The sequence below is a fragment of the Pelophylax lessonae genome (assembly GCF_965119305.1).
Source record: "Pelophylax lessonae genome assembly, chromosome: 12".
In the NCBI taxonomy this organism is placed as follows: domain Eukaryota; kingdom Metazoa; phylum Chordata; class Amphibia; order Anura; family Ranidae; genus Pelophylax; species Pelophylax lessonae.
The window spans coordinates 30,309,340-30,336,145 of record NC_138779.1 but is presented as its reverse complement, the minus strand read 5'-3'; the positions used below and the strand labels follow the sequence as shown (position 1 = coordinate 30,336,145).

At 43.9% G+C, this 26,806-nt stretch overlaps 1 protein-coding gene across 1 annotated transcript in view; it reads right to left on the bottom strand.

Annotated features, from left to right (window-relative positions):
- The window catches only part of VSIG10L2 (V-set and immunoglobulin domain containing 10 like 2), a gene marked incomplete at its 5' end in the record, with an annotated part of 154,967 nt that overhangs the window by 42,130 nt on the left and 86,031 nt on the right, over positions 1-26,806 (bottom strand). The window contains one exon of the mRNA XM_082274619.1: positions 13,404-13,718. Coding sequence (XP_082130745.1) covers positions 13,404-13,718 — 315 coding nt within the window. The remainder of the gene's footprint in view (positions 1-13,403; positions 13,719-26,806) is intronic.

Here is a 26,806-nt window from a genome sequence, read left to right as displayed (position 1 = left end):
GCTTCACAGTGCAGATGGACAATGACCTGAAGCATGCTGCAAAAGCAACCAAAGAGTTTTTTAAGGGAAAGAAGTGGAATGTTATGCAATGGCCAAGTCAATCACCTGACCTGAATCCGATTGAGCATGCATTTCACTTACTGAAGACAAAACTGAAGGGAAAATGCCCCAAGAACAAGCAGGAACTGAAGACAGTTGCAGTAGAGGCCTGGCAGAGAATCACCAGGGATGAAACCCAGTGCCTGGTAATGTCTATGCGTTCCAGATTTCAGGCTGTAATTTACTGCAAAGGATTTGCAACCAAGTATTAAAAAGTGAAAGTTTGATTTATGATTGTTAATCTGTCCCATTACTTTTGGTCCCTTAAAAAGTGGGAGGCACATATACAAACTGTTGTAATTCCTACACCGTTCACCTGATTTGGATGTAAATACCCTCAAATTAAAGCTGAAAGTCTGCAGTTAAAGCACATCTTGTTCGTTTTATTTCAAATCCATTGTGGTGGTATATAGAGCCAAAAAGATTAGAATTGTGTCGATGTCCCAATATTTATGGACCTGACTGTATACATACATTCACACACTGTATATACTTTTTTCACACACAAAAATTATGTGAATATAACTGATGTATTGAAATGCTGGAAGGCTCTGGATAGGGTTCACTGTGGAGGAATGGGCGTTCTGGAGGGGTTTAGGGGATTCTGCGGCAGACCGGCAGCCTCGTTAGGGGATGGGGTTTTTGGAGGGAGCTGGTGGCAACTGTGGGGGGCTTGGGGATCTCTCCAGAAGGCTGATAGTTTTGCAGGGGCACTGTGGGAGACTGGTGGGCACTACAGGGACTGGTGTGCACTTTAAAGAGTAGCTCCAGTTTGGAGAAAATAAAAGTCAGCAGCTACAAATACTATAGCTGCTGACTTTTACTATAAGGACATCTACCTGTCCAGGGGTTCTGTGATGTCGGCACCCCGAGCCGATTTGTCGGCTTTGGGTGAAGGTGACGGCATTGCAAGTAGAAGAAACTGGCAGTGAAGCCTTCACAGCCAGTTTCCTACTGCGCATGCTGTCTTCTGGGACCTGTGTGTGTCCTAGAAGGCTGCAGGGGGGAAGGAGGAGGGGCTGGAAATGCACGTACAGTGCCTTGAAAAATATTTTGGGATTTTTTGGGGGATTTTATGTGATAGATCAAAGCAAAGTGGCACATAATTGTGAAGTGGCAGGAAAATGATAAATGGTTTTCAAAACTTTTTACAAATAAATCTGTGAAAAGTGTGACGTGCATTTGTATTCAGCTCCCGAGTCAATACTTTGTAGAACCATCTTTCGCTGCAATTAATGCTGCAAGTCTTTTTAGGGATGTCTAGCAGCTTTGCACATCTAGAGAGTGACAATTTTGCCATTCTTTTTTGCAAAATAGCTCAAGCTTTGTCAGATTGGATGAAGTGCGTTGGTGAACAGCAATTTTCAAGTCATGCCACATATTCTCAATCGGATTTAGGTCTGGACTTTAACTGGGGCATTCTACCACATGAATATGCTTTGATCTAAACCATTCCATTGTAGCTCTGGCTGTATGTTTAGGGTCAATATCCTGCTGGAAGGTGAAGCTCCGCCCCAGTATCAACAAGTCTTTTGCAGACTCTAACAGGTTTTCTTCTAAGATTGTCCTGTATTTGGCTCCATCCATCTTTCCATCATCACAACATGATGCTGCCACCACCATGTTTCACGGTGGGGATGGTGAGTTCAGGGTGATGTGCAATGTTAGTTTTCCGCCACACATAGCGTTTTGCTTTTAGGCTAAAAATTTCCATTTCATTTTGGTCTCATCTGACCAGAACACCTTTTGCCATATGTTTGCTGTGTCCCCCACATGGCTTCTTGCAAACTGTAAATGGAACTTCTTATGACTTACTTTTAACAATGGCTTTCTGCTTGCCACTCATCCATAAAGGTCAGATTTGTGGAGTGCACGAGCACGACGAATAGTTGTCCTGTGGACAGATTCTCCCACCTGAGCTGTGGATCTCTGCAGCTCTTCCTGAGTTACTATGGGCCTCCTGGCTGCCTCTCTGGTTAATGTTCTCCTTGCCCGGCCTGTCAGTTTAGGTGGACGGCCATGTCTTGGTAGGTTTGCAGTTGTGCCATACTCTTTTCATTTTCAGATGATGGATGGAACAGTGCTCTGTGAGATGTTCAAAGCTTGGGATATTTTTTTTTATAACCTAACCCTGCTTTACACTTCTCCACAACTTTATCCCTGACCTGTCTGGATGTGTTCCTTGGCCTTCATGATGCAGTTTGTTCACTAAGGTTCTCTAACAAACCTCTGTGGGCTTAGCAGAACAGCTGTATTTATACTGAGATGAAATTATACACAGGTGGACTCTATTTACTAATTAGGTGACTTCTGAAGGCAATGGGTTCCACTAGATTATAGTTAGGGGTATCAGAGTAAAGGTGACCTAGGGGCACTGTGGGATTGAGGGGTACTGTGGGCCTCTATGGCTGTGTGGTACTATGGGAGGTTAGGGGATCTGCAGATAACCACTGCTCTAGGCACAGTTTTCGGTGAGTCAGATCTTGGAAAGTGCCACACAGGGGTAAGTGTGATTAACGACTTCAATACAGGGCATTTTTACCCCCTTCCTGTTCAGGCCAAACTGTACCCAAACTAAATTTTTATCATTTTGTTCACACAAATAGAGATTTCTTTTGGTGGTATTTATTTACCACTGGGTTTTTTTATTTTTTGCTAAATAAACGAAAAAAAGCCTGCGAACTTTGAAAAAATGTGTTTTGCTTCGTTTTTGTTATAACATTTTGCAAATTTTTGAAAATAACCCAAATCAGTGTAGATTATTTAGTCTCTAGGAAAGTTATAGAGTCCACAAACTATGGTATATATCTGAAAATTGATCAATCCTGATGTACTTATGGGCTATACCATTTTCTGAGGCCCTAAAAATGCCAGAACAGTAGATATACCCCCAAATTGACCCCTTTTTGGAAAGTAGAGAGTCCAAGATTTTTAGTAAGAGGCATGGCAGGTTTTTTAAAGTTGTAATTTTTTTGTCATAATTTTTTGGAAAATGAGGTCACAATTTTTCTTTTTTACATACTGTCACCAGTTAAGTCATCATATAACTGGTGTGTCAGTGATCAGGGACACTAACTGGTGACAGTACAATTTTTATTTTAACACACTATGACCAGATCAATATAATGTTACCATATAGTGCTTATAGCAGTGAAATATATTGCTTTAAGAAAGCATTTTACTGAAAGAAACTGAATTATTTTGTTTTGATTAGCTGTGATTAGTCAAAGCTAATCACATGGTACTGGTGGGCTGTGATTGGCCCTGGCTGTACCATGTGATCAAGTTCCCTAATGGAGTTGGGGAGGAGGTGGAATCCTTATGGTTAGAGCTTCAAAGGGAGGAAACTAAGGGGAAAGTAATACTGGGGGTTTGCTATAGGCTCTCTAACCAGAAGGAGGAGGGGGAGGTGGACCTCCTATCACAGCTTGGAATGGAGGCAAGGATGGGAAATGTCATTATAATGGGGGATTTTAATTATCCAGATATGGACTGGGCAGAAGAACTGCACAATCGCCTAAGGCTCGCCATTTTGTAAATGTTTTGCAGGACAATTTCATGGGTCAGATGGTGAATGCACCAACAAGAAACAATGCGTTACTAGACCTACTGATTATGAATAATACAGTCCTTATCGCGGATGTAGAAATAAGGGGTAACTTAGGAAACAGTGACCACAGGTCAATTAGTTTCAGTATAAATCACAGAAATGGGAAACACAAGGGTAATAAAAGGACACTGAATTTCAAAAGAGCCAACTTCCCCAAACTGCGCTCTTTGCTAGATGATATTAAATGGGATAGAATCCTAAGAACAAAGAAAAATGGGAGTGCTTTAACCACTTAAGCCCCGGAGGATTTGGCTGCTAAACGACCAGAGGGTATTTTGCGATTCGGCACTGCGTGACTTTAACGGACAATTGCGCGGTCGTGCGACGCTGTACCTAAACGAATTTGGCGTCCTTTTTTTCCCACAAACAGAGCTTTCTTTTGGCGGTATTTGATCACCTGTGCGATTTTTTGATCACGCGCTATAAACAAAAAAAGAGCGTAAATTTTGCAAAAATAGCAATATTTTTCCCTTTTTTTTATATGAAATTCCCCCAAAAAAAAATGTAAAAATCAAAATTTTTTAATATTTTCAGCCAATTTGTTTTATGCTACCTATGTTTGGTAAAAAAAAATCGCAAAAAGCGTATTTTGATTGGTTTGCGCAAAAGTTATTGCATTTACTAACAAAGGGAAAGATTTTTGTCATTTTTGTTGTTTTTTTTTTTAACGCGTAATGGCGGCGATCTGCGATTTTTTTTGCGGTACTGCGACATTGCGGCGGACAGATCGGACCCTTGACTGACATTTTTGACACTTTTGGGGTTACCAGTGACATTTCTACAGTAATCAGTGCTATATATATGCACTGTTACTGTAAAAATACACTGGTAGTGAAGGGGTTAACTTTATTTGAGAGGGAGGGGCTGTGTGTGTCCCTAGGGGCGTGATTCTAACTGTGATTGGCTGTGGCTTCAACTGTATGCAGAGTGATCAATGGATCTACATAGTAGATCCATGTGATCATCTCTCATACAGAGAGGAGAATGACAGGCAGCTTGTTTACACAAGCTGCCTGACTTTCTCCCTCTCCCCCGCCGATCGCAGAGTGGCCGGCGGCGATCGGGTCCGCCGGTCACACGCGCGGGGGGGTCCGTGACCACGCGGGAGCTGGAGCGCGCCTCCGGCGGCGCGCGCTCGCTCCCTAAACCCTCACAGGCGAGCGACGTAGACCTACGTCACTTTGCCTGTGAGGGGCTGACCGCCGCCGTAGATAGTCGTGCGGCGGTCGGCAAGTGGTTAAGAACATACTAAATAAAGGTATTGGCTAGTGCATTCCAACAGGGAATACGTTTAAAAGAGCTACAATAAACCCTGGGTGGCCAAACTCCAAATGCATAATGCAAATGTAAAAATGCATATATAAACAAAAGAAAAGGCCTTAAAAAATACAAGGCTGAAGGGTCATTGTCAGCATTCCAGCAATACATAGAATGCAATAAGAAATGTAAGAGCGCAATCAAGGTGGCTAGGATAGAACACAAAAGGCACTTGGCATAAGAGAGTAAAAAAAAACCCAAGAAATTCTTTAGGTATATTTTAGTAATGAAAACAGTATCATTAGTAGTAATCAGCATGGATTCATGAAGAATCGTTCTTGCCAGACCAATCTATTAACCTTCAATGAAGAAGTGAGCTGCCATCTAGATAAAAGAATGCCTGTATATATTGTGTAGCTGGATTTTGCAAAGGCATCTACTAATACAGTAGCCCACAAATGTTTACTGTGCAAACTAAGGTACGTAGGTATGGACCATAGTGTGAGCACCTGGGTTGAAAACTGGCTTCAGGGGCGAGACCAAAGGGTAGTAATAAATGGAGAGTACTCGGAAAGTGGTGTGGAAAGTGAGGTCCCTCCAAGGATCTATCCTGGGACTAATTCTGTTAAATGTATTCATAAATGATCTAGAGCAGGGCTTCCCAAACTTTTTTGGGCCGAGACCCACTTCTGAATACAATTATTTTTCGGGACCCACTTGCTTGTAATTGAATATTGTAAAGCGCTACAGAATTTGTTGGCGCTATATAAAGGCACATAACAATAATGCATATTTTAAAGAGAGGGGAACGTTAAATTAAAAATATCAATTTACTACTTTTCAATTTAATATTGAATACACTTGCCAGATGTTCTAAGTGAGGGGTCAGATACCTGTGGCATGTGTGGCATATAAGCAGAGTTGTAAGTAATCAGCACCCTCATAGACAGTATAAGGCAGGCAGAGGACAGAAATCAACCACCCCAGGACCGTGATCAGCAGGCTATATGGCACTCACCCTCCTTCCTCTCCCAGCGGTCCACAGTGAAGGTGAAGCCCCTGTTTGCCCTCTCCAGGGCCCAGCACACCTCACCCAGAGTCTCCATGATGAGGAGCTCCATGTTGGTCTTGGTGTCTTGGCTCTTCTCCTTCAGATGCTCTACTGGGGTAACAGAAGCTGCCATGAAGTCCTGACACCGCCAGGCCACCTGGTCCTCCTATGACACCGAGGCTGCCGTCTCTGCCCGCTATAGCTGAGAGAATCCCGCAGCCAGTCTAGCCACCACCGCTGCCACCAGCAGGACCGAGGAGCTGGCCCTGCACCCCATGAACATATCCTACATAACAGCCCAGATACGTACTCACTGATGCAAATATCCTCCTTGCAGGAAATGCAGACCAGCCTCTGTAAACTGTGTGGACGGGGTCCTGAATCCATCGCGATTTGACTGCTCTGGCTCTGTAATTTGCGCTGGCTCGCACAGCACAATTTAAGCGGGCCCACTCATAGTGATTTTCGGGTCAGCTCGACCCACTCAAACGCAGCTCACGTCCCGACCCACAGTTTGGGAACTTCTGATCTAGAGGATGGGATAAATATTCCAATCTCAATATTTGAGGACGATACTAAGCTAAGCAGGGCAATTACTATGCAGGATGTGGAAACCTTACAAAACCGGAACAAAATAATGGGGTGGGCATCTACATGGCAAATGAGGTTTAATGTTGAAAAATGTAAAGTAATGCATTTGTAGTAACGGAAGTTACTCACTAGGGGGTGAACCTCTGGGGGAACCAAGGATGGAAAAGGACCTGGGGGTCCTAGTAGATGACAAGCTCATCAAAGGCATGCAATGCCAAGCTGCTGCAAGCAAAGCTAACAGAATATGGCATGTATTTAAAAGGGGATTCACTCCAGAGATAAAACGATAATTCTCCCACTCTGCAAGACTCTGGTCCGGCCACATCTTGAGTATGCTGTCCATTTCTGGGCACCGGTCCTCAGGAAGGCAGGAAAGGATGTGCTGGAACTGGAGAGAGTCTAGAGAAACAAAGGCAACAAAGCTAATAAAGGGACTGGATGACCTCAGCTATGAGGAAAGACTACAAGCATTGAACTTATTCTCTCTGGAAAGGAGACGCAATTAAGAAGGGATACAAATACCGTACTGGTGACCCTAGCATAGGGAACAAACTTTTTAGCGAAAGGGAATTTAAGAGACACGTGGCCCTTTATATCCTTTGGCACTCACCGGTAGATTTACCTCTCAAATACTTCAAATCAAGGGAGTCTTTGCTCAAACCATTTGTATGGGGCACCAACAGACACAAATTGCCTTGGAAAAAGCTAAAAAACCCACCGACCTTTGAGGCGCAGCTCTCCCAGATTTCAATATATATTACTTAGCAGCTCAGCTATCCCAGCTCTTTCACATTGATAAAACCGACAGGTCTAGATTCCTCACTTACTTATGCCCCAAATGGTCACATTCATCAGCAGATCCTCTATGTGCTATAACAAGTGGGACCAGGGGAGCAGAAGCTCTGGGAGATCGTCAATCCCTCTTATATTAGAATAGACGTATATGGAATGTGGTATCCAACAGGCTAAACTTCCCCCCCTTTCACAAATTCACACCTCTATGGCATAATACTACATTTATATTCCATTTCGGACTCAACCATATGGAGTATCAGGGGTGTGTACTATCTATCTCTCCTTTTCGCAAATAATACCTCAAACCATTTGATAGTTGAAAGCTGAATATACGCTGCCAAATTATATGTTTTTCAGATACATGTCCTTCAAACTCAATTCTCCTCCACAATTCCCCAACTCGACTCCATTCCTGTCGTGGAGGTAATCAAAAGTTCAGATCCCAAAAAATTGATTTCAATGTTCTATACCATGTTACATCTTCCCTCCTCATCCAAATTAGCTTATGAGCTTAAAACCAAGGTGGGAGAGAGATGTTGGTGCACTGGAGGATGAGGAATGGAGCAAAGCTTTGGACACTTGCAAGATAGTTTCACCTAAATTGTCAAATCGCCTTACGCAGCTATACATACTGTATCGCTCCTACCTCCCTTCTGTCAGATTAGCCAGGCATAAAAGAGACCTAAACACTCTCTGCCCTATGTGCTCCCGTGAGCCGAGAACGTTCTACCACTTGTTGTGGAAATGCCCAACAATAAAAGGTTACTGGAAACAAGTTGTACAATTCTTAAACAATAACATGGGTTCTCCTCGAACACTACACCCTAAACCGTGTCTTCTGGGGATATTCCCCGAACCGGATACAGACAAATTTACTAAGATCTTTATTCACAGTTCGAAAACTTATTGCTAGGCAAAGGATGCGGAATCTACCACCTGAATTTAATGCTTAGTTACTGGAGATTAATAATACCTTGCCATACAAAAAGTTTATGTATATACATAGAGGTCGCCAATCTAAATTCAACAAGATATGGGATAGATGGCTTCGGGCTCCTCAAACTTGTGTTTAAATAAGGGATACCTGTAAAAAAAATCTTTCCGACTTTCTAGCACTGCCATTAGTGTTATCAATTATTCTGAGTACATGTTAGTCTGCTCCATTAAGCAAATGCTTAATACCTATCTCCTACTCTATGTTGTACTATGTGTTGTAGAGCTCTGTGCCTATAAGGGATGAAAGACTCCTGAAAAGTTCTGTAATTTTATTGTCAATTTTTTTAATTACATTTTCTGTATTCCTTAACATGTACAATTTTCAATTAAAGTAACTGTTTGAAACGTAAAAAGACAAATGGCCATTCACTAAAATTAGAAGAAAAGAGGTTTAACCTTAAACTGCGTAAAGGGTTCTTTACTGTTAGAGCAGTAAGGATGTGGAATTCTCTTCCACAAGCAGTGGTATCATCAGAGAGCAAAACTATTAGATGGACACCTTAAAGACCACAACATACACACACTCATCATAGGTTAAACTGGACGGACTGGTGTCTTTTTTCAACCTCACTAACTATGCAACTATCAGGGTTCATACACATTTTCACCAATAAAATTCCATGACTTTTCCATGACTTCATGTAAATATTCATGACCTAATGTTTAATGAAATGTCTATGTATACATGTTAAATAAGAAGAAAATCCATGTCACACCGCATCCATGTCAAATCCATGTCACACAGCATATTTTTACTAAAATAAATGACAATCTTTGTAGTGTACAGTACCTCAGCAGTTAGGGTTTCGTTTCTGGATACAGCGTGACTCAAAATGGTCCCTTGTTTTACAGTGGATGAGATGGAAGCACCGCTGCCGCAGCTGGGAGCCGGTGTCACTTCAAGCGCACGGGTGAAAAAGCCAGCGATCGGATTAGAAGCTGTCAAGCACGCAGCTGCAGACTGGTGCTTTGCACCTTTAGCGTGGCTAGACAGCGCTGCCTCTCCCATGTTCGAAATGTCAAACTTTTTTTACGACACACACACTGTACATTTAGCGGACATGATACAGGAGAAGGTCAGAGGCTGCGGACATGATACAGGACAAGGTCAGAGGCTGCGGACATGATACAGGAGGTGGTCAGAGACTGCAGACATGATACAGGAGGTGGTCAGAGGCTGCGGACATGATACAGGAGGTTGTGAGAGGCTGCGGACATGATACAAGAGAAGATCAGAGACTGCAGACGTGATACAAGAGAAGGTCAGAGACTGCAGACATGATAGAAGGTAGAAGAGCACAGGGGAAGCAGAGAGCACTGGAGGAGCTGAAGGGCACGGGGGACTGGAGAGAATTAAGGGGGGGGTTTGGAAAGCATTGCAGGGGGGTTGGAAGGCGTGGGGGGGGGGGCATGGAAAACCAGGGGGATGGAGAGCACAGGGGGAGAGGGAGGGACTGGAGGGCACTGTCTGGGGGGAACTGGAAATCACTGAGGGGGGAGCCAGGGAGCTGGAGAGCACTGGGGGAGCCAGAAAGCATGGGGGGGGGAGAGATGAAAAGCACTGTGGGGAGCTGAAGAGCACTGGGGGGGCTAAGAGCACGGGGGGGGCTTAAGGGCACTGGGGGGACTAAGAGCACTGGGGGGGCTAAAGAACACTGGGGGGGGGGCTAAAGAGCACTGGGGGGGCATTTTTACATTCAGCGTATAGCACTGGTACAGGTAGGTGTCCTTCTGGGTCTGCAGTTTGCCCTTACTGTCAGTCACTGGCCAGCAGCCGCAGCAGCCGAGGAGATGACCCAATCAGGCAGCGGGGAGGGCCGGCCGCGGTTTGCCCGGAGACACTGACTGGCTAGCAGCAGCAGTAACAGCCGGGAGATTATCAACCAATGAGGCAGCGGAAGCGTCACTGGAGGGTGGGCCGGCCGCATGAACGTGATGACGCGGGATGCGGTAATCGAAATGGTTACCGCCCCCTTCCACGTCATCATCACGTTCATGCGGCCGGTCCGCCCTCCAGTGACGCTTCCGCTGCCTCATTGGTTGATAATCTCCCGGCTGTTACTGCTGCTGCTAGCCAGTCACAGTGTCTCCAGGCAAACCGCGGCCGGCCCTCCCCGCTACCTGATTGGGTCATCTCTTCGGCTGCTGCTGGCCAATGACAGCACGCGCATACCGCAGACCCGGAAGGACGCTAATACAGCGAAATGTAAATACAGTATGTGGCAATATAATTATCATAAAATAATTAAAATAATTAAGCATCCGCTCCCCGCCACTCCCCGCTCCTCCACAGTAATTTAATTCCATAACTTTTCCAAAACCTAGTGTTTTTCCTAATTTTCCATGACCTTTCCAGGCCTGGAAAGTGCCATCTAAAAATTCCAAAACTTTTCCAGGATTTCCAGGACCGTACGAACCCTGAACTATGTAAAAAATCACAGCTAGCAACACATTTGTACACATTGATGGCTTGAAGGAAAGCCATCCATTGTGTACGGTAACATTTTACTGGCAGCGAGCCAGTACTCTGATTGATCATCAGCTCTGCCACGTGGATGAAGTCATATGAAGTCCAGTCATGATGGGCAAGCCACCGTCCAGCTGTCATTTTGCTATAGGCCGAGTGTGAAGTGGTTAACCCCTTCCCGCTGGCAGTAAGCATATATGAGGCCTCACTGGGCTGGGTTTTTTTTCCAAGGGGCTGCATATCTGTCTTTGTGCTGGCAGCACACTCCCAGCACAGAGACCGGGGTCTCAATGAAAGCCCGAGTCCCGTACGAATGTTCGGGACCCAGAACTCCCGATCCTGGGTCACCTGATTGCTGTGATACACAGTTGCAACAGTGATCAGTTACTGTGAAGCCCGCCCCTGTGTCTTCCCTCTCTATGAATGGAGGGGAGAGATACATTGTATTTCTCTCTCCTTGCAGAGAGAAAAATAAACAAAACTGTGTAAAAAAATACCCGGTCAGTGCCAGGGTTAGTGTTTGGGTCAAGGTCAATATATTTTGGGCAGGATTTAAAAAAAAAAAAATGTTTAAGTTAGTAAAAGTGTCAGTTAGTGTCAATATGCTTTGGGTAGGATAACAAAAAACAAAACTAAATGCACACTATTGTTTCTGGGCTGTACTATGGGTACATACAACAACTAACATATGTCGTATTGCTGCAATTACAGGGAGCAAGAGAATGTATTTTTGATTGTTCTTTGGTGGTAGGTTATGGTAGTAGCAAGAAATATACAGTTAAATTTAAAAAATATATATATTTTTTTTACTATTTTGGGCCAGTTTAACCTTAAAAAAAAATAAAAATAATCAGGAGATATTCATTAACATTAACCACCAATTGAAAGCCCAATTTGTCCAGAAAAAAATTCAAGGTATAATCCACCTGGATGCACAAAGTAGTTGTGATTATATGTATGGTTTTACTAACACATATTAATGTAGCCAAATTGTGCTTCGGTATGAACATTTGTTTACCATAAGGAGTGAAGGGGTTAACACAGTACACTTTCCTCCTAATCAGATATGCACATTGGCCCTGCAGTATGCTGGAATTAAAGGATAAGTTCACCTTTTAAGAAAAAAATAATAAATGCACATTTTTTCGCAGGTAAACAATATGTGCATTTATTATATTGTGTTGCAGGAGCCTGCCTGTAAAGCATTGCACCAGTGATCAGCAGATTATGGCAGAACTGTCAGTGTATCAGCTTCCTTGTACCTTGGACGAGGAAGCCGATACATCCTGACAGGAAGAATGAATGAACTAACACAGCACTATGATAGTTCAAAACTACAAGCTGACAGCTGCAAAGGCTGCCAGGACCTTGTAGTCTTCCATTCGCAGAGCAATGTGAATGAGTGACGTGGCCGGGTGGGCAGAGACCTATGTTTTTTTCAATTTTGACAGCCAGCAGGTGGAGAAGAACCCCCACTAGCTGGCACAGCAGAAATCGGGGAGGTGTGGGGGCCGGTGCATTCATATCATGTTACACCCCGAAAATGGGTGTAACATGTTATGAAAGGTAAACTTATCCTTTAACTTTGTCTAGTGTCTACAAAGCTGTAGGAATATTACACTAAAAATATAGTACAACAAGCAAACAACATAAAAACTACAATAAAAGTACATTTTAAAAAATACATTTCAGAACAAGCATTATAAATACTTAGTGAACATACAATACATACTGTTTTATGTGTGGAAACTGTAGGGGCTCTTTCACATGGCCACTCCGTGTGAGAGCTCCGCTGCGGTCCTTTTTTTTTTTTTTTTCCACGGAGCGGATGACATTTCTGTCATCCGCTCCGTATGCCCGCATATCATCCCGTCCGTTTGCGGATGATATGCGGACATAATGTAAGTCTATGGGGGTTTGTGGATGTCAGCGGATGACAGCGCTGACATCCGATTTTCCTTCCTTTCCGTTTTTTGAACGGAACAAAAATAGGGTTTTGTTCAGTTCAAAAAAACGGAACAGAACTGACAGGAAGAAAATCGGATGTCAGCGGATGGTATTCCGCTGACATCCGCAATGCCATAGACTTACATTATGTCCGCAAATCATCCGCAAAAAAATAGGATGATTTGCGGACATACGGAGCGCCCGTGTGAAAGGGCCCTAAGACTAATTTTGGAGATATAGGGGTAAACAGGCCCAATTTGTAAAAGTTACAGGCTCATAATAGCAGAGGATCATGGGAAAAAATGCATAAATGAAAGTCATGATAGTTTACCAATTTACCCACCCTCAGGGCAGTCATGTATGTGACCATTTCTCTTCTGCGTATAGTGATACTGCTTTTTAAAAAAAGAAGGGTCCAAGAAGCATCTGCTCTCCTCCTCCCAGTTGGGATTGACAACCTGCAGCTCATCGACTGTTGAAGGGAATTCTGGGACTTAATGTGCCAATAATTTGGAGAACCTTGAAGCTGCAAACCTTTGAATTTATAAGATTCAGCATCATATCTCTAGTTAATAAATCATGTACAGTACCTGGTGTTTTAACCTCAGAGGGGAATCCTGTAGTTTTATGGTTAACGGCCAGTATTCTGAAGGCATATAAGATGGAAGGGTCCAAACCAGCAAGTTTATGGCCACGGATGTCGGGCTCAATGTCGCTGGCCACAGTATCCCAGGGGACGGTGTGTACGGATCTCCGAGGAGAAGTTGATCGGATGCTGGCTTGTCGCTGGACCATGAAACCCGTTAAATCTCCCACCCCCTGTGTCGTCCACTCCACATCAACCTCGGTCCTCTGGCGGCTATAGAGGAGCTTACTGATGCTCACATTAGGAGGGGTAGGATATTCTGTGGATAAGACAAATTTGTAAAACAAAAAAGAGGGGAAAAAAAAGTTACATTTAAATAAGGAATACCATCAATTTAGTCCTGCAGCCTTCATATTTTGTTTTAACTAAATAAATCTTACAGACTAAAATGTAAATGTGTATTGCTTTAACATGTTTAAAAATAAAATAATTTATTTTTTCCTGGAAGTTCATTTAGGGAGAGAGGAAGTCTTAAACATCCCAGTTATATTGCCGCCCACAGGAGGAATGGACACTTGATAATAAAAAAAAACAAAAAACTTTTAGGCCAGCCCTGGGATAACCCCCTACTATCAAGCATTTCTGAGTTATGTATCAAAGCAATACCAATAGCATGATTATAAACAAAGAGGGGTGGGAACTGTGTCCCTCAATGAAGTTCAACAAAAGAATGTTATGCCAAATACAAAAATCCTATTTTATTTTTAAGGAATTCTTAACCACATTGCTTCTGGAGCAATTTTTTTAAATTTTCCCCACACATGTTAAAATATGTATTTTTGACAAAAAAAATTACATAAAGCCCCAAAAACATATGTTTTCTGAAAGCAGATTCTCTTTTAAATTAAAATATGATAGTTGCAATATTTTATATCTATAGTTTTAGTAAAAGAAAAAAACAGTACAATGTATTTTAGCGCGTATACAAATGTATTTGTACATAATAAAATACGAGGTCATATTGAGTAAATTGATACCAAATACATCCAGCATCGAAGCTGCATGCGCCAGTGAATTGGCAAAAAATGACAGTACCCAAAATGATCATTTAGTGACACTGAAATACCTTTACAGCTCACCAGTGTAGAGTTACCTATAAATCAAGGACCTTGAATTGTTTCTCTCACTCTGCCATGTGTTGCGATACCCTATCAGTCTTTTAAAAAGTGATTGGGTGGTTCTACATAGGCCCAGATCACTTTTACCTAACAGCTGGGAGCCTGCTGACAAAGAGAGAATCAAGCTCACAGCTGTTGCTGCAGCCATAAACTTCTTTAGATTTTTTCAATGCATGATTATATGGGACACGTCCAAAGAGCTTAAGAGGTTAAAACTTCGGAACTTTAAAAAGTAGTTCAACTCAAGGGTATGCAACACAGCCAAACAACAGCTACCAGGCCCAAAATGAACACGAACAAGGGACTACCTGCAGCTCAAAGAGCCACCCGAAGGACCTTACACCCAAAGTTGGCATCACAAGAGGCTGACATATCCACCTTGCAAAACTTGGAAAACGTGTAAATTTAGAACCAAATTGCAGCCTTACAAACCTGGGGAAACAGAGGACAGATTCTAAAATGCCCAAAAGGCACTCAAAGCCCTGGGGGCGTGAGCCTTGATTGGAAAGGGGGGAACCGATTTCTTGAGAGTATCTGAATGATAATCTGTCTGAGCCACCTAGAAATGGTGGAACTAGAAGCTGGGGCACCCTTCCTGGACCCTTCCAGAATGGCAAAAAGAGAATCTATCTTGTAGAAGGAAGAGGCGGCAGAGAGGTACACTCAAACAACCTGGACAACATCCAGACAGTGGGAAGGAATCTCCTGGTGAACTGAAGCTGGACACAAAGAGGGAATGACAATGTCCTGATCAAGGTGAAAGGCAAACACCACCGTATGAATAGAAAAAAAAAAAAAGAATTCCTCGCAGGATGAACCTGCCAGTTCTGACACTCGTCTAGCTGAGATGATAGCAAAAAGGAAAACTACCTTGTGGGTCGAAGCATAATAGTAAATGTCTTGATAGGTTCAACCAAAAGCTTCCGAAGCAACAGATGGACCAGATTTAAATCCCTTGGAGGTAGAGTGGATTTGAATGGGGATGCCACATAGGAGCCCCCTTATACAAAGGTTTGATCAGAATGGGGAGCCAACAGTCTTTGTTAATGAATGACAAGAGCAGCAATGTGGCCCATGATGGTACAAAGGGTCATACGGTGGTTCTGACTAAACCACCATAAAGAAACTTCTGGGGAAAAAGCCTTTGGACTTACACCAAGCAAATACACATTCCACCGCTGATGAAATTGAAAGTGGACCTCCAAGTTTTTAGCATTGTGGGGATGACATTCTCATTGGTGCCCATTTCCCATAAAATCAGGGATTTAACAGCCATGCTGCTTTAGGCAGCAAATAAGAGTGGTAAATGAGCCAGATCTGGACAGTTTGGCAGAGTCCACAATGCATCTGCAAAAAGCCCTACTAGGTCAGCGTACCATACTCCCCTGTGCAAAACAAGGGCTATGAGAACCACAGGAATGCTCTTTAACTTAGTCATGCAAAACAATTGAGAAAGAAGCTTCAGTGGTGGAAAGCATTGATCCCACAAAGCTTCTAATGCATTCACTGCTTCCACCAGTGGATCCTTTGACCTAGATTCAAATATGTCTAGTTTGTTCTTGAATATGGAGGTCAGGAGCTCCATTTCCAGCATCCACCACCTATGACAAAGGTCTTTGAACACCTCCCTGGTCTTTACACTGCTGGCTGATAGAATCTGCCTGTCAACAGTCTACCCTGGGGATGTACATGGCTGAAAGAGCTGGAAAATGATGTTCAGTCTAACACAGGTTTCGCTCTACCTACTTCTTGTTCCTCTCTGATGATAGATGAATGCTTGTTGGTAGATTTGGCAAACTTGGAATGCTAGGTATTGTGTATGTGAGGGGACCCAAGCTTGGAGGAGCTTGAGGTGGAAGTAAGCTGTACTGAAGCGAGATGCTTCTGAGAAGCAGTAAAGGGGACGGACTTGCGAGTCTGTTACTTGGGCTTGTAAGTGCAGTGAGGCGAAATAACACACTCAGTCACAGTGCAATTAAAGAACTTGAATTGAAATAACGCAGACAGTTCACAAATAACCAGTGGAAAGGCAGCCCAACAAGAAACCCTCATAGTTCCAGCAGTGTGTCGAGAGCAGAGGGTAGCAAACTTTAAGCATCTGTAGAGAGGGGAAGAATGCAGCCTGGCCATCTTGTGCCCAAAAGGCATGTGTCCAGAGATGTTGCAAGTCCTACTCTTTCCCTCCTTGTCTGGAGCCTTTCCCTGCCACTAGTGCTGTCCCAAGGTGGCAGCCACAGTCACATGGGGCAGCAGCATCTAATTGGATGCTTCCCCAGTGACCCAGGAAACCATAGAGGAACTATTTTCCTCTTCACTTCCTCTCCAACTCTGGTGGCATTGCGAAAAATGCCACCTGCAGTGGAAAAAGCAGACTGCATCTGCCTACCCCCCCCCCCCCTTTAACAGATACCATTCACGGCATCAAAACAACATGGAAACAGCAATAATACTGGCAATAAAAGCACAATCACAGTATAATTAAGGCAGAACAATAAAAATGTAAACAACAATCAGAATATCAGGGGAGCTGCTCATGGTTAGACCGCAAAGGGGGCCGGCTTGTTTAGTTCTCTGTAAAGTCACTTTGTAAAGGTTCAGCTGCAGACAGAAACTCGAGGGCCTCAGATAGCAGGGGATCAGACGTGTCTTCCACTACCTCTTCACCTGGGCCCCCGGTTTCAATCCTCTGATATGTCAGTACTGTCATTGTTACTGGATGGGGTGGATGGCCTTCTGGGCTCTCGACTTCAACGTTGCTAGGCTCGGGACTGTGGTAAGCCAGGGGCTCGATCAAGAGGGGCTGCAGCTACCAGTCAGTTGGAGCTTCACACACTGGGATAAGATTTGCAGCGCCTCCCGGCCATGAATGGGTTTCCTTGCTCAGTCCTCACTTAGAACACAAGGTCTCAGCATATTTTGACGTAGTCGCTTCCTCACGAGGTAAGGTCCCTCGAAAACTAGATCAGATACAGGGGTAGGAAAGAAAGGCTGCCCCACCTCCCAATATTTGGGCTTTAGCTTGCTTCCTAGGGTGAGCCTGGCATTCTTCACCAACACCCAGTCCAGATGTTTCATCTGTTCTTCAAATGTCTTGAAAAAGATGATGTCATTGTAGCCCTACCCCCACAGGGGCCACTGGTGGTAGGCTCCCCTACTCCTGCACAGTCAGGCAACATATATTCTCCACTTGCATCCAAACACAAGAGGTCAGTCTCTTGGCTTTGTTTTGATGTTTTATTAGCGGTAACAACTTGGATGGGGTGAAGGGATTTATGGGATCCTCAACTTGAAGCAAAGAACAACAAAAAGGGGACAACTGCCTTCTATACAAAAATCCTGGACTGCCTTCTTTCCTGTCCTCACACAGTTCTTAATGGATCAGTAGCCAAATTCCATTATAGACTAGGAGGTTCTAGTCCCTCTTGGAGATAGCACAAAACAAAATGAGGCAAACTGCATGCAGGAGTGTGTTCTCTCCTTGTGTAGAACTGCTCCCAGCTCCACTTCTTGCAGGCAATACCAAACCTCCTGGTTGCTCTGAAGATCTCCCAGGGCAAGAATAAAAGGGTTAAGCTCAATGCTGTCCTTTAAGAATGCTTGCTACATGTGGCAGTCTTTCCCCTTAAAAATCCTTAGGGAATGCGGATGTACTCACTTTGTCCTCCTTGCTCCCACAGCTCCTAGACGAGACTCCTAGACAAACAATGATGCTGTAAGGGTCTTCTTAAGTCAGTCTAGCCTGGAGGTAAAGACCCTCCCTACACCTAGGGGATCCCTCCTAAGCCAATGACAGCCTCCTCACAACTCTATCTTCCACCTGGCTCCCCTGCTGGCATGACTTATACATATTTAAGGGCTGACTCTCTGCTTGGGGATTGGCCAAGTTCCCTCAAATATGCAGGTACTACTAGTGCGAGCCCACAGACGAGCAGGTGACACAGGACCCCCCAGGGCGTGGAATCTAAGGGCCAGCCGGTGTTCTGCCAAGGACCCCCTCACGGGAGTTTGGACTTAGCTGCGTGCTGACCCCAGGTCACGACCCCCAGGTTCACCCTGCTCGCGAGGAGAGTACCTAAAGACCCAGTGCAGGCTCGGTTGGATGGATGGAGCAAAAGGAGAGCCGGATAATGAGCCAAGGTCAGGGCGGGCAGCAGACAAATGTAATCAGGATAACTAGCCGAGTGGGTACGCAAGAAATCAGTCCACAGGAAGTCAGGTTAGGAATGAGGCTCAGGAACAAGTGTTGCTCAAGCAATCAGAAACTGGTCTAAATGGGATTTAAATAGGAAGACACATGGGAGGCTGGACAGGAAGTAGCAGGAAGGGAGGTATATTAACCATCAGGTGAAGCGGGCAACAACCATAGCAGCTAAGTCAGTGCAGCAAGAGGAGAGCACAAGCTTGTAGAACCACAGGTGCCAGCAGACCTACAGAAGCAAAAGGTAAAAGACGTATGCAAACAGTAAGACACAGATCAGCTCCGCAGCTAGTCTGTGACAGGTAGGTACCAGAAACCTGCCTGCATGAGTTATCCAGTATGACCTGTATTAAACCGTGACCCAATTCCAGACTCACAATTACCATGAATCAATGCCTGCAATATATAGCACACTAGAGGGTGCTACATCATCAAGATAAACGAATACAGTTTTAAAATTAAAGTCCCCACGACATCTCTCTAATAAGTACTGGAAAGTATTACTGAGGCCAAAGGGCATGCAGTTAAATTTGAATAGTCCTAAAAGCACGATGAAGGCAGTCTTCTCCTTGTCTTGGTCCCACACAGGGACTTGACAGTAGCCGAAGGCCAGGTCTAGGGTGGAGAAGAACTTGACTTGTCCAAGGGCCGTCAGAGATTGCTTGACTCAAGAAAGTGGGTAGTGGTCCCATTTGGTGCATGCGGTACTACTTACTGTAGTCCACAAAGAACCATAGGCTTCCATCCTCCTTTTACACCAGGACAACTAGAGTGGTCCATGGACTGCGGCTTTCTTTGATTACCCCACTCTGAAGCATATTGCAGGGTAACTCCTTAACCTATTGGCACAATACTGGGGGAAAGTGAGGGTACTGCTCCTGGATGGGTGTTGTGTCCCCCGTGTGTATGGGGTGGTCGATGGCTTTGGTGAACCCGTAATCCTCTGGCCTGGTCGCAAACACCAGCCGGTGTTTTTCCAATAGCAGATGAAGCAGTCTCTGTTGGGGTAGGGAAAATTCTATGAGGGGACTGTCTATTTGCTCTAGTAGAGACCGGTACTGGGTTTTCTCCCAGGAGGCCATAGCTGGGCCTCAGAGATACAGTGGCGAAGCACCACATAGAGATCAGCCGGGATGGCGTGTCTGGGCAGTAGTATTGGCGTAGTTCCCTGGTTGACAAGTTGCACGAGTACTCTTGCTTGTTGAACCTTGGATAGGGTCCAGCCCACAGCCACTCTCCTGATGTCACTTGATTCTTGAGGGGTTCGACCATAACAGTGGCCCCCTGTAATTTTATGTGGGCCCCAACAGGGAACGACCAGACCACTTGTTGTAAGGATGCCAGGAGCAGCTTTTGCTTGGAGGGGGGTGTATGGGCTATCCCTACTTGCTTTGGTTGCTTCTTGGCAGCTCTGTGATGGGCCTTATAGGCCTGGAGTACTTGGAGCTACATGGCTCACAGTTTGCAACACAGGCTCACTGGCCCGAGTGTTCATATTTGGCCAACAAGCGGGGTAAGTCCAGATTTTTAAGACATTTATGCCCAGCACAACAGGCACTGCTGGGTTGCAGGTCATTACTACCCCTACCTGCTCCACCACCTGGTCTTCTATTTGAATCCTCACCCAGGTGAAGCCTTCGACCAGGATGGGTAGATTTTTAGCCGCTCTGAGGGATAACCAGCAGGGGGTCTAACTGTTTTCGTGTTCCAAATCTCTGTATCTAGAAGTCGTACTCTATAGCCAAGGTCTCTGACTCTGTGTCAATCAGGCATGTGACTTCTTGTCCTATAACTAAGACGGCTACCTCAGGGCTTGGTGTAACAATGCCCTCTGACTTGCTGAGATGTTGCTCCCAGGGGTCATCCCTCTGCCTTGAGAGTCAGTAGTTTAAAGACGTCCTGGAAGGGGTTTCTGAATCCTGACTGTACACAGTTCTTGGCTATTTGTCCAAAGCAGCCACAGGGGTGAAGGTGCCAGGGCTTCCTCTTTGAAGTATTTAGGTTCAACCTTCTTGGTCACCTCTACCGTCGCATCTGTTTCCTCCTGTTCCTACGCACTAGCGTCCACCACATCTGGGAGAGAAGAGAATTTTACCCAGCAGTATCTTTAAAGATAGCATCCAATTTTGACCTAAAAAGAAGTTGTCCCTTACCCTTCTTTTTAGACCTGAGCATTTTTTTTTATTTTGTTGTTGTGACTATTTTCACTTTATGTAGTAGTAGCAGGAAGATGCTTCCTCTACGCTGTCTGTCAGGAAAGAGAGATCAAAGTGTTTGCAACACTTCATCCAGCAGAATGACACCAGCGTTCAGTCCCACAGCTTAATACCGGCAGAAAAATAAGGACACAATTTAACTAATAAAAATTGGGGGGGGGGGGGGGCTCCCAATGCCAGGACCAAATGGCCTACTCACAAAAGTGACTGTTCAGAGACAAAGCAAGCGCAGAGCCAATGCTAACAGCTCTGGACCGGAGGAGCGCTCTACAGCTAACTTAGCATAAACTAGTCTGAAAAGTGCCCAAAGATCACTTTCAGGCTTACCCTGCAATTTTCGATCTATTGGGTTTTGGTCACAATAAGACCAAAAGTTAAAACGGAGGACAACTGTCCTGGGTAGCTGTGAGAAAGTGAATAAACATACTGCAGCTACGTGGACATGAACAAAATACATACATGATCCAAAGTATTACCACAGTTATGTTTGTTTTTTGTCCCTCATAACTAAGTTTTATTACCCGTTAATCCTGCCAGTAGATCCATTATTTTTCCACTTCCTGTAAAAGGTCAGTCTATTCTGCAAAAGTGGAAGCTATAGAAAGTCCCAGTCTTAGCTGCCAAATGAGCAGAGCAGCCAAGAAAGCAGCAGAAAGCAGTCGTTAAAGAAGGTCTCAGAGGGAGTTAAAACTGGCAGGATTCAACAGATATTACTATTATTATATAATACAAGCTGCACTAAATGATAATAAGGTAAGTGAATACATTCACAATAAACAAATATAAATATATAACTAAGATCCATCGGTACATCTTTATCCCTAGCCATTGATTTGGATCCCTTTTGAACCCCATAGGAAAGAGGTGAGGAACCCAGAGAGAGAGGGGGGTACTTTTCTGACCACCACTATCTACCAGGATAATATACTAAATCTATGATAAGGTAACTATCCAGGGATCTTTCAGTTTACTCTCTATTTTTTTATTTACTTTTATTCTGATTAATATACCAGAATTATGTATACTATATCTTCTTAGGCTTGCTCAGGGTATTACAGGATGCCTGATAAATTCTTACCTGGACATGATTAAAATATACAAATCTATAAATGAGGTAATTACACTCTGGTTTCTCTTTTCCCACAACATATACTCTACTTTGTTACCTTCATTTCAACCATTAGATCACTTTCTATTTTACATCCATATAGGACATTCTTGGTCTCATAGGAATTTTGAGGCTTGATATATCTGGCTACTGACCATCCTACCAGCCACTTGGTCACCATCTATATTTCTGACCCCTTTTGGCTTTGTCTTTTTTATTGAGGTAACCTTTTTAAGTACCCTCCAATACAATTATTGCTTTCTTTTATTATTTAGACTTCTCCTTTATTCTGTACCTCCTCTTTATTATAGACTGTTACATATGTGGTTGTAGGGATCAGCCGCTCTTTTTGGAATACCATCAACTTCCTAACTACCGCCACTTTATATATTTTTTGCATCTTCAAGCTCCCAAACCAAGATAGGTAAATATTCAAAACCCTATTTGAGTATATTATCAATAACAAATTCGCATATAGACGATGTCGCATTAATTTTCCATACAGGCCTCAGGTTTAAACCTTCTAGTATGAAGGTTTACACCAACTTGGGACACCCTCCCTCTTGTCTGTCCTCTATGCCCGCCCGGGAGACTCTTTTGCCGCACTTACCAGAGCGGGTCTGTCCTCCACTTTGATGTGTGTGTACATTTATGGGTTAGACCTATATGTCATGTTCTATAAATATTACATTGGTTACTAATCCATGTTTTTTTCTGTCCTAAGAATGGTTTTGATTTAAACTGGTCCTGAGGAAGCACATTGCGCAACGCGTAGACATGTTAATCAAGCAAACTTCTGTAACAGTCAAGTATTGATCGAATATATAGAATCATTCGTTCTAACGAACAGAATATGATTTAAATACTACTCTTGACATTGTTTTTAGTTCAACTTTTTATTTTTGTTGTATGATTTGTCAAGTGAGGGTTGTTTTACCTCTCACTATTTTAAAAACTTTCTATGTAATAAAATTTAATATTTTTATATAACTTTTGAGTCGTATTGATTCATCTCACTATGTGCCTTTGAAAGTCCATTTTTTCTGTGGCATGACTGGTTGGGTTCTCCAACCAAGCATTCCTCTTTTTTTCTTCGATGTAATTACCTGGATGATGGCACTTGTTGGGTAGTTCATTTCCTAGTTATGAATAAATCAATAGTAATTAAAGTGAATTGATGCTGTGTAGTCATCCACTGCAAGAGCCACGATCCACCACTGCATGTAAATCTGCTTACCAGAAAACATAGGTAATGGAGCCAACAGAGCCACTGGTAAGTAGATGTCCAAGGACAGCAAGGCTTCAAGGGACCAGGGATATCCTGAAGGGGTATCAGCAACCAGAGAGAGACAGGCCGTGTATGTCTCCAATGTGTCAACACTTTCCCACACTCAGAAGGTCCACAGATCAGTATGCAGCCATCATAAAGGAAAATAAGGGCTCCATAGTGTGAATCAGTAATTACTCCTCACCGATCCACTCCAATAGCCAAGATGCCAGCGGCCACACTTCTGGGCAGTGGCTTGAACAGCCGAAAGACAGAAGCACAGCAGCAGGGCAGAGACACAATTATTAAGCCGTCCCAGCACAGCAGTCCTGGCACAAAGGCTTCTTTCAATACCTCCAGCCTGGCCAAATCCAGGCAGAAATTGTCTCCTACCAGGACAAGCATAGGGGAGATGAGTGCTGCAGAAACTTCTCTAGATGACACAAGAGAATTGCATGAATCTATCCTGGCATTCCCCACCACCAACCAGCCAGTGCTTGACACTACCCTTAAGGATATGTTAGTGTCTGTACGAAGCACTATACACGCAGATATATTTTCACTGGCACAACAATTTAAATCAGAAGAACAGGAAGTCAGTGACAAGATGTCCCACATCGAAAACAAAATGGGAGAATTCGCTTCCACATTTAATGATCTGGTGGACGCGCATAATGAGCGGGAAGACAGCATCTCATGGATTCAATTTAAACTGGTGGCCTTCTTAGAAGACCGCTCACGCAGAAACATTAAAATACGCGGAGTTCCAAAATCGGTCAAGCCAATGGAGCTCTAGGCATTCTTCTCTAATGTGCTCAGGGAGGCCCTACCAGACTCCCCACCAGAAGAGCTACAGTGCCTTGCAAAAGTATTCGGCCCCCTTGAACTTTGCGACCTTTTGCCACATTTCAGGCTTCAAACAAAGATATAAAACTGTAATTTTTTGTGAAGAATCAACAAGTGGGACACAATCATGAAGTGGAATGAAATTTATTGGATATTTCAAACTTTGTTAAATAAAAAACTGAAAAATTGGGCGAGCAAAAGTATTCAGCCCCCTTAAATTAATACTTTGTAGCGCCACCTTTTGCTGCGATTACAGCTGTAAGTCGCTTGGGGTATGTCTCTATCAGTTTTGCACATTGAGAGACTGAAATTTTTGCCCATTCCTCCTTGCAAAACAGCTTGAGCTCGGTGAGGTTGGATGGAGAGCGTTTGTGAACAGCAGTTTTCAGTTCTTTCCACAGAGTCTCGATTGGATTCAGGTCTGGACTTTGACTTGGCCATTCTAACACCTGGATACGTTTATTTGTGAACCATTCCATTGTAGATTTTGCTTTATGTTTTGGATCATTGTCTTGTTGGAAGACAAATCTCCGTCCCAGTCTCAGGTCTTTTGCAGACTCCATCAGGTTTTCTTCCAGAATGGTCCTGTATTTGGCTCCATCCATCTTCCCATCAATTTTAACCATCTTCCCTGTCACTGCTGAAGAAAAGCAGGCCCAAACCATGATGCTGCCACCACCACGTTTGACAGTGGGGATAGTGTGTTCAGGGTGATGAGCTGTGTTGCTTTGTACGCCAAACATAACGTTTTGCATTGTTGTCAAAAAGTTTGATTTTGGTTTCATCTGACCAGAGCACCTTCTTCCACATGTTTGGTGTGTCTCCCATGTGGCTTGTGGCAAACTTTAAACTACACTTTTTATGGATATCTTTAAGAAATGGCTTTCTTCTTGCCACTCTTCCATAAAGGCCAGATTTGTGCAGTATACGACTGATTGTTGTCCTATGGACAGAGTCTCCCACCTCAGCTGTAGATCTCTGCAGTTCATCCAGGGTGATCATGGGCCTCTTGGCTGCATCTCTGATCAGTCTTCTCCTTGTATGAGCTGAAAGTTTAGAGGGATGGCCAGGTCTTTGTAGATTAGCAGTGGTCTGATACTCCTTCCATTTCAATATTATCGCTTGCACAGTGCTCCTTGGTATTTTTAAAGCTTGGAAATCTTTTTGTATCCAAATCCAGCTTTAAACTTCTCCACAACAGTATCTCGGACCTGCCTGGGGTGTTCCTTGTTCTTCATAATGCTCTCTGCGCTTTAAACGGACCTCTGAGACTATCACAGTGCAGGTGCATTTATACGGAGACTTGATTACACACAGGTGGATTCTATTTATCATCATTAGTCATTTAGGTCAACATTGGATCATTCAGAGATCCTCACTGAACTTCTGGAGAGAGTTTGCTGCACTGAAAGTAAAGGAGCTGAATAATTTTGCACGCCCAATTTTTAAGTTTTTTATTGGTTAGCAAAGTTTGAAATATCCAATAAATTTCGTTCCACTTCATGATTGTTGATTCTTCACAAAAAATTACAGTTTTATATCTTTATGTTAGAAGCATGAAATGTGGCAAAAGGTCGCAAAGTTCACGGGGGGCGAATACTTTCGCAAGGCACTGTACTTATTGACCGCATCCATAGGCTCCCTAAGCCTAAGCACATCCCGGATCACCTTCCTAGAGACACCATAGTCAGAATACATTTTTACCATATTAAAGAGGAAGTAAACCCTCCTCGGGAAGTTGTACCTATAGGTAAGCCTATGATAAGGCTTACCTATAGGTACTGTAAATATCTCCTAAACATGTACCGTTTAGGAGATATTTACCTTACATGCATCCAGTGACGTCACCGGCGCATGCGCTATGAAGGAACGGCCGCTCGTGCCGTTCCTTCAGAGCCCCGTGCCGTGACTGTCGGCTCCCGTGCGCGTGCGCGGGAGTGACATCACCGCGGCTCCGGCCAATCAGATGGCCGGATGCCGCGATCCCGGAAGACGTGTCGCCCGTCATAGAGGTGAGCGGACGGCACGGCGGGGGCTCGTTCTAAGGTAAGTATTTCATAATGAGCTAGTATGCGATGCATACTAGCTCATTATGTATTTCTCTTTCAGGTTGTAGAAAAAAAAAACAATTTTTTTACCGAGTTTACAACCTCTTTAAGGAAAAATTGTCACGTTCCCCTGTCTAGGAAACGCGACAATCTCCCCGACAATCTGAGGAATCTGCAATCCTTCACGGACCTTTCCCGCTACACCATGCCGAGGAGGAAAAATCTTGTAACTATCACAAAACCCCTCCGCAACCATTCAAATTATCCAGTAAAGCTGCTAATCGATTATAAAGGCAAAACAATCCCTTTCAATACGGTGGAGGAGAATATCAAATTCCTGAAGACATGGCAGACTTCCCTTTTGGTAGAGGAATCGCCGCCAACCCATTCCCAATTTTCCAACTGGCAAGAGGACGAGGCTGGATGAACGTTAACTATGTCCTTCCACTTAGCTCATCTCTTTTGGCTCTGGTGGCCGTTGAGTGCATCTACTGTTTTTTTTTTTTTAATACCTGTTTACTGTTTGCACCCCAATATTAGCAGATA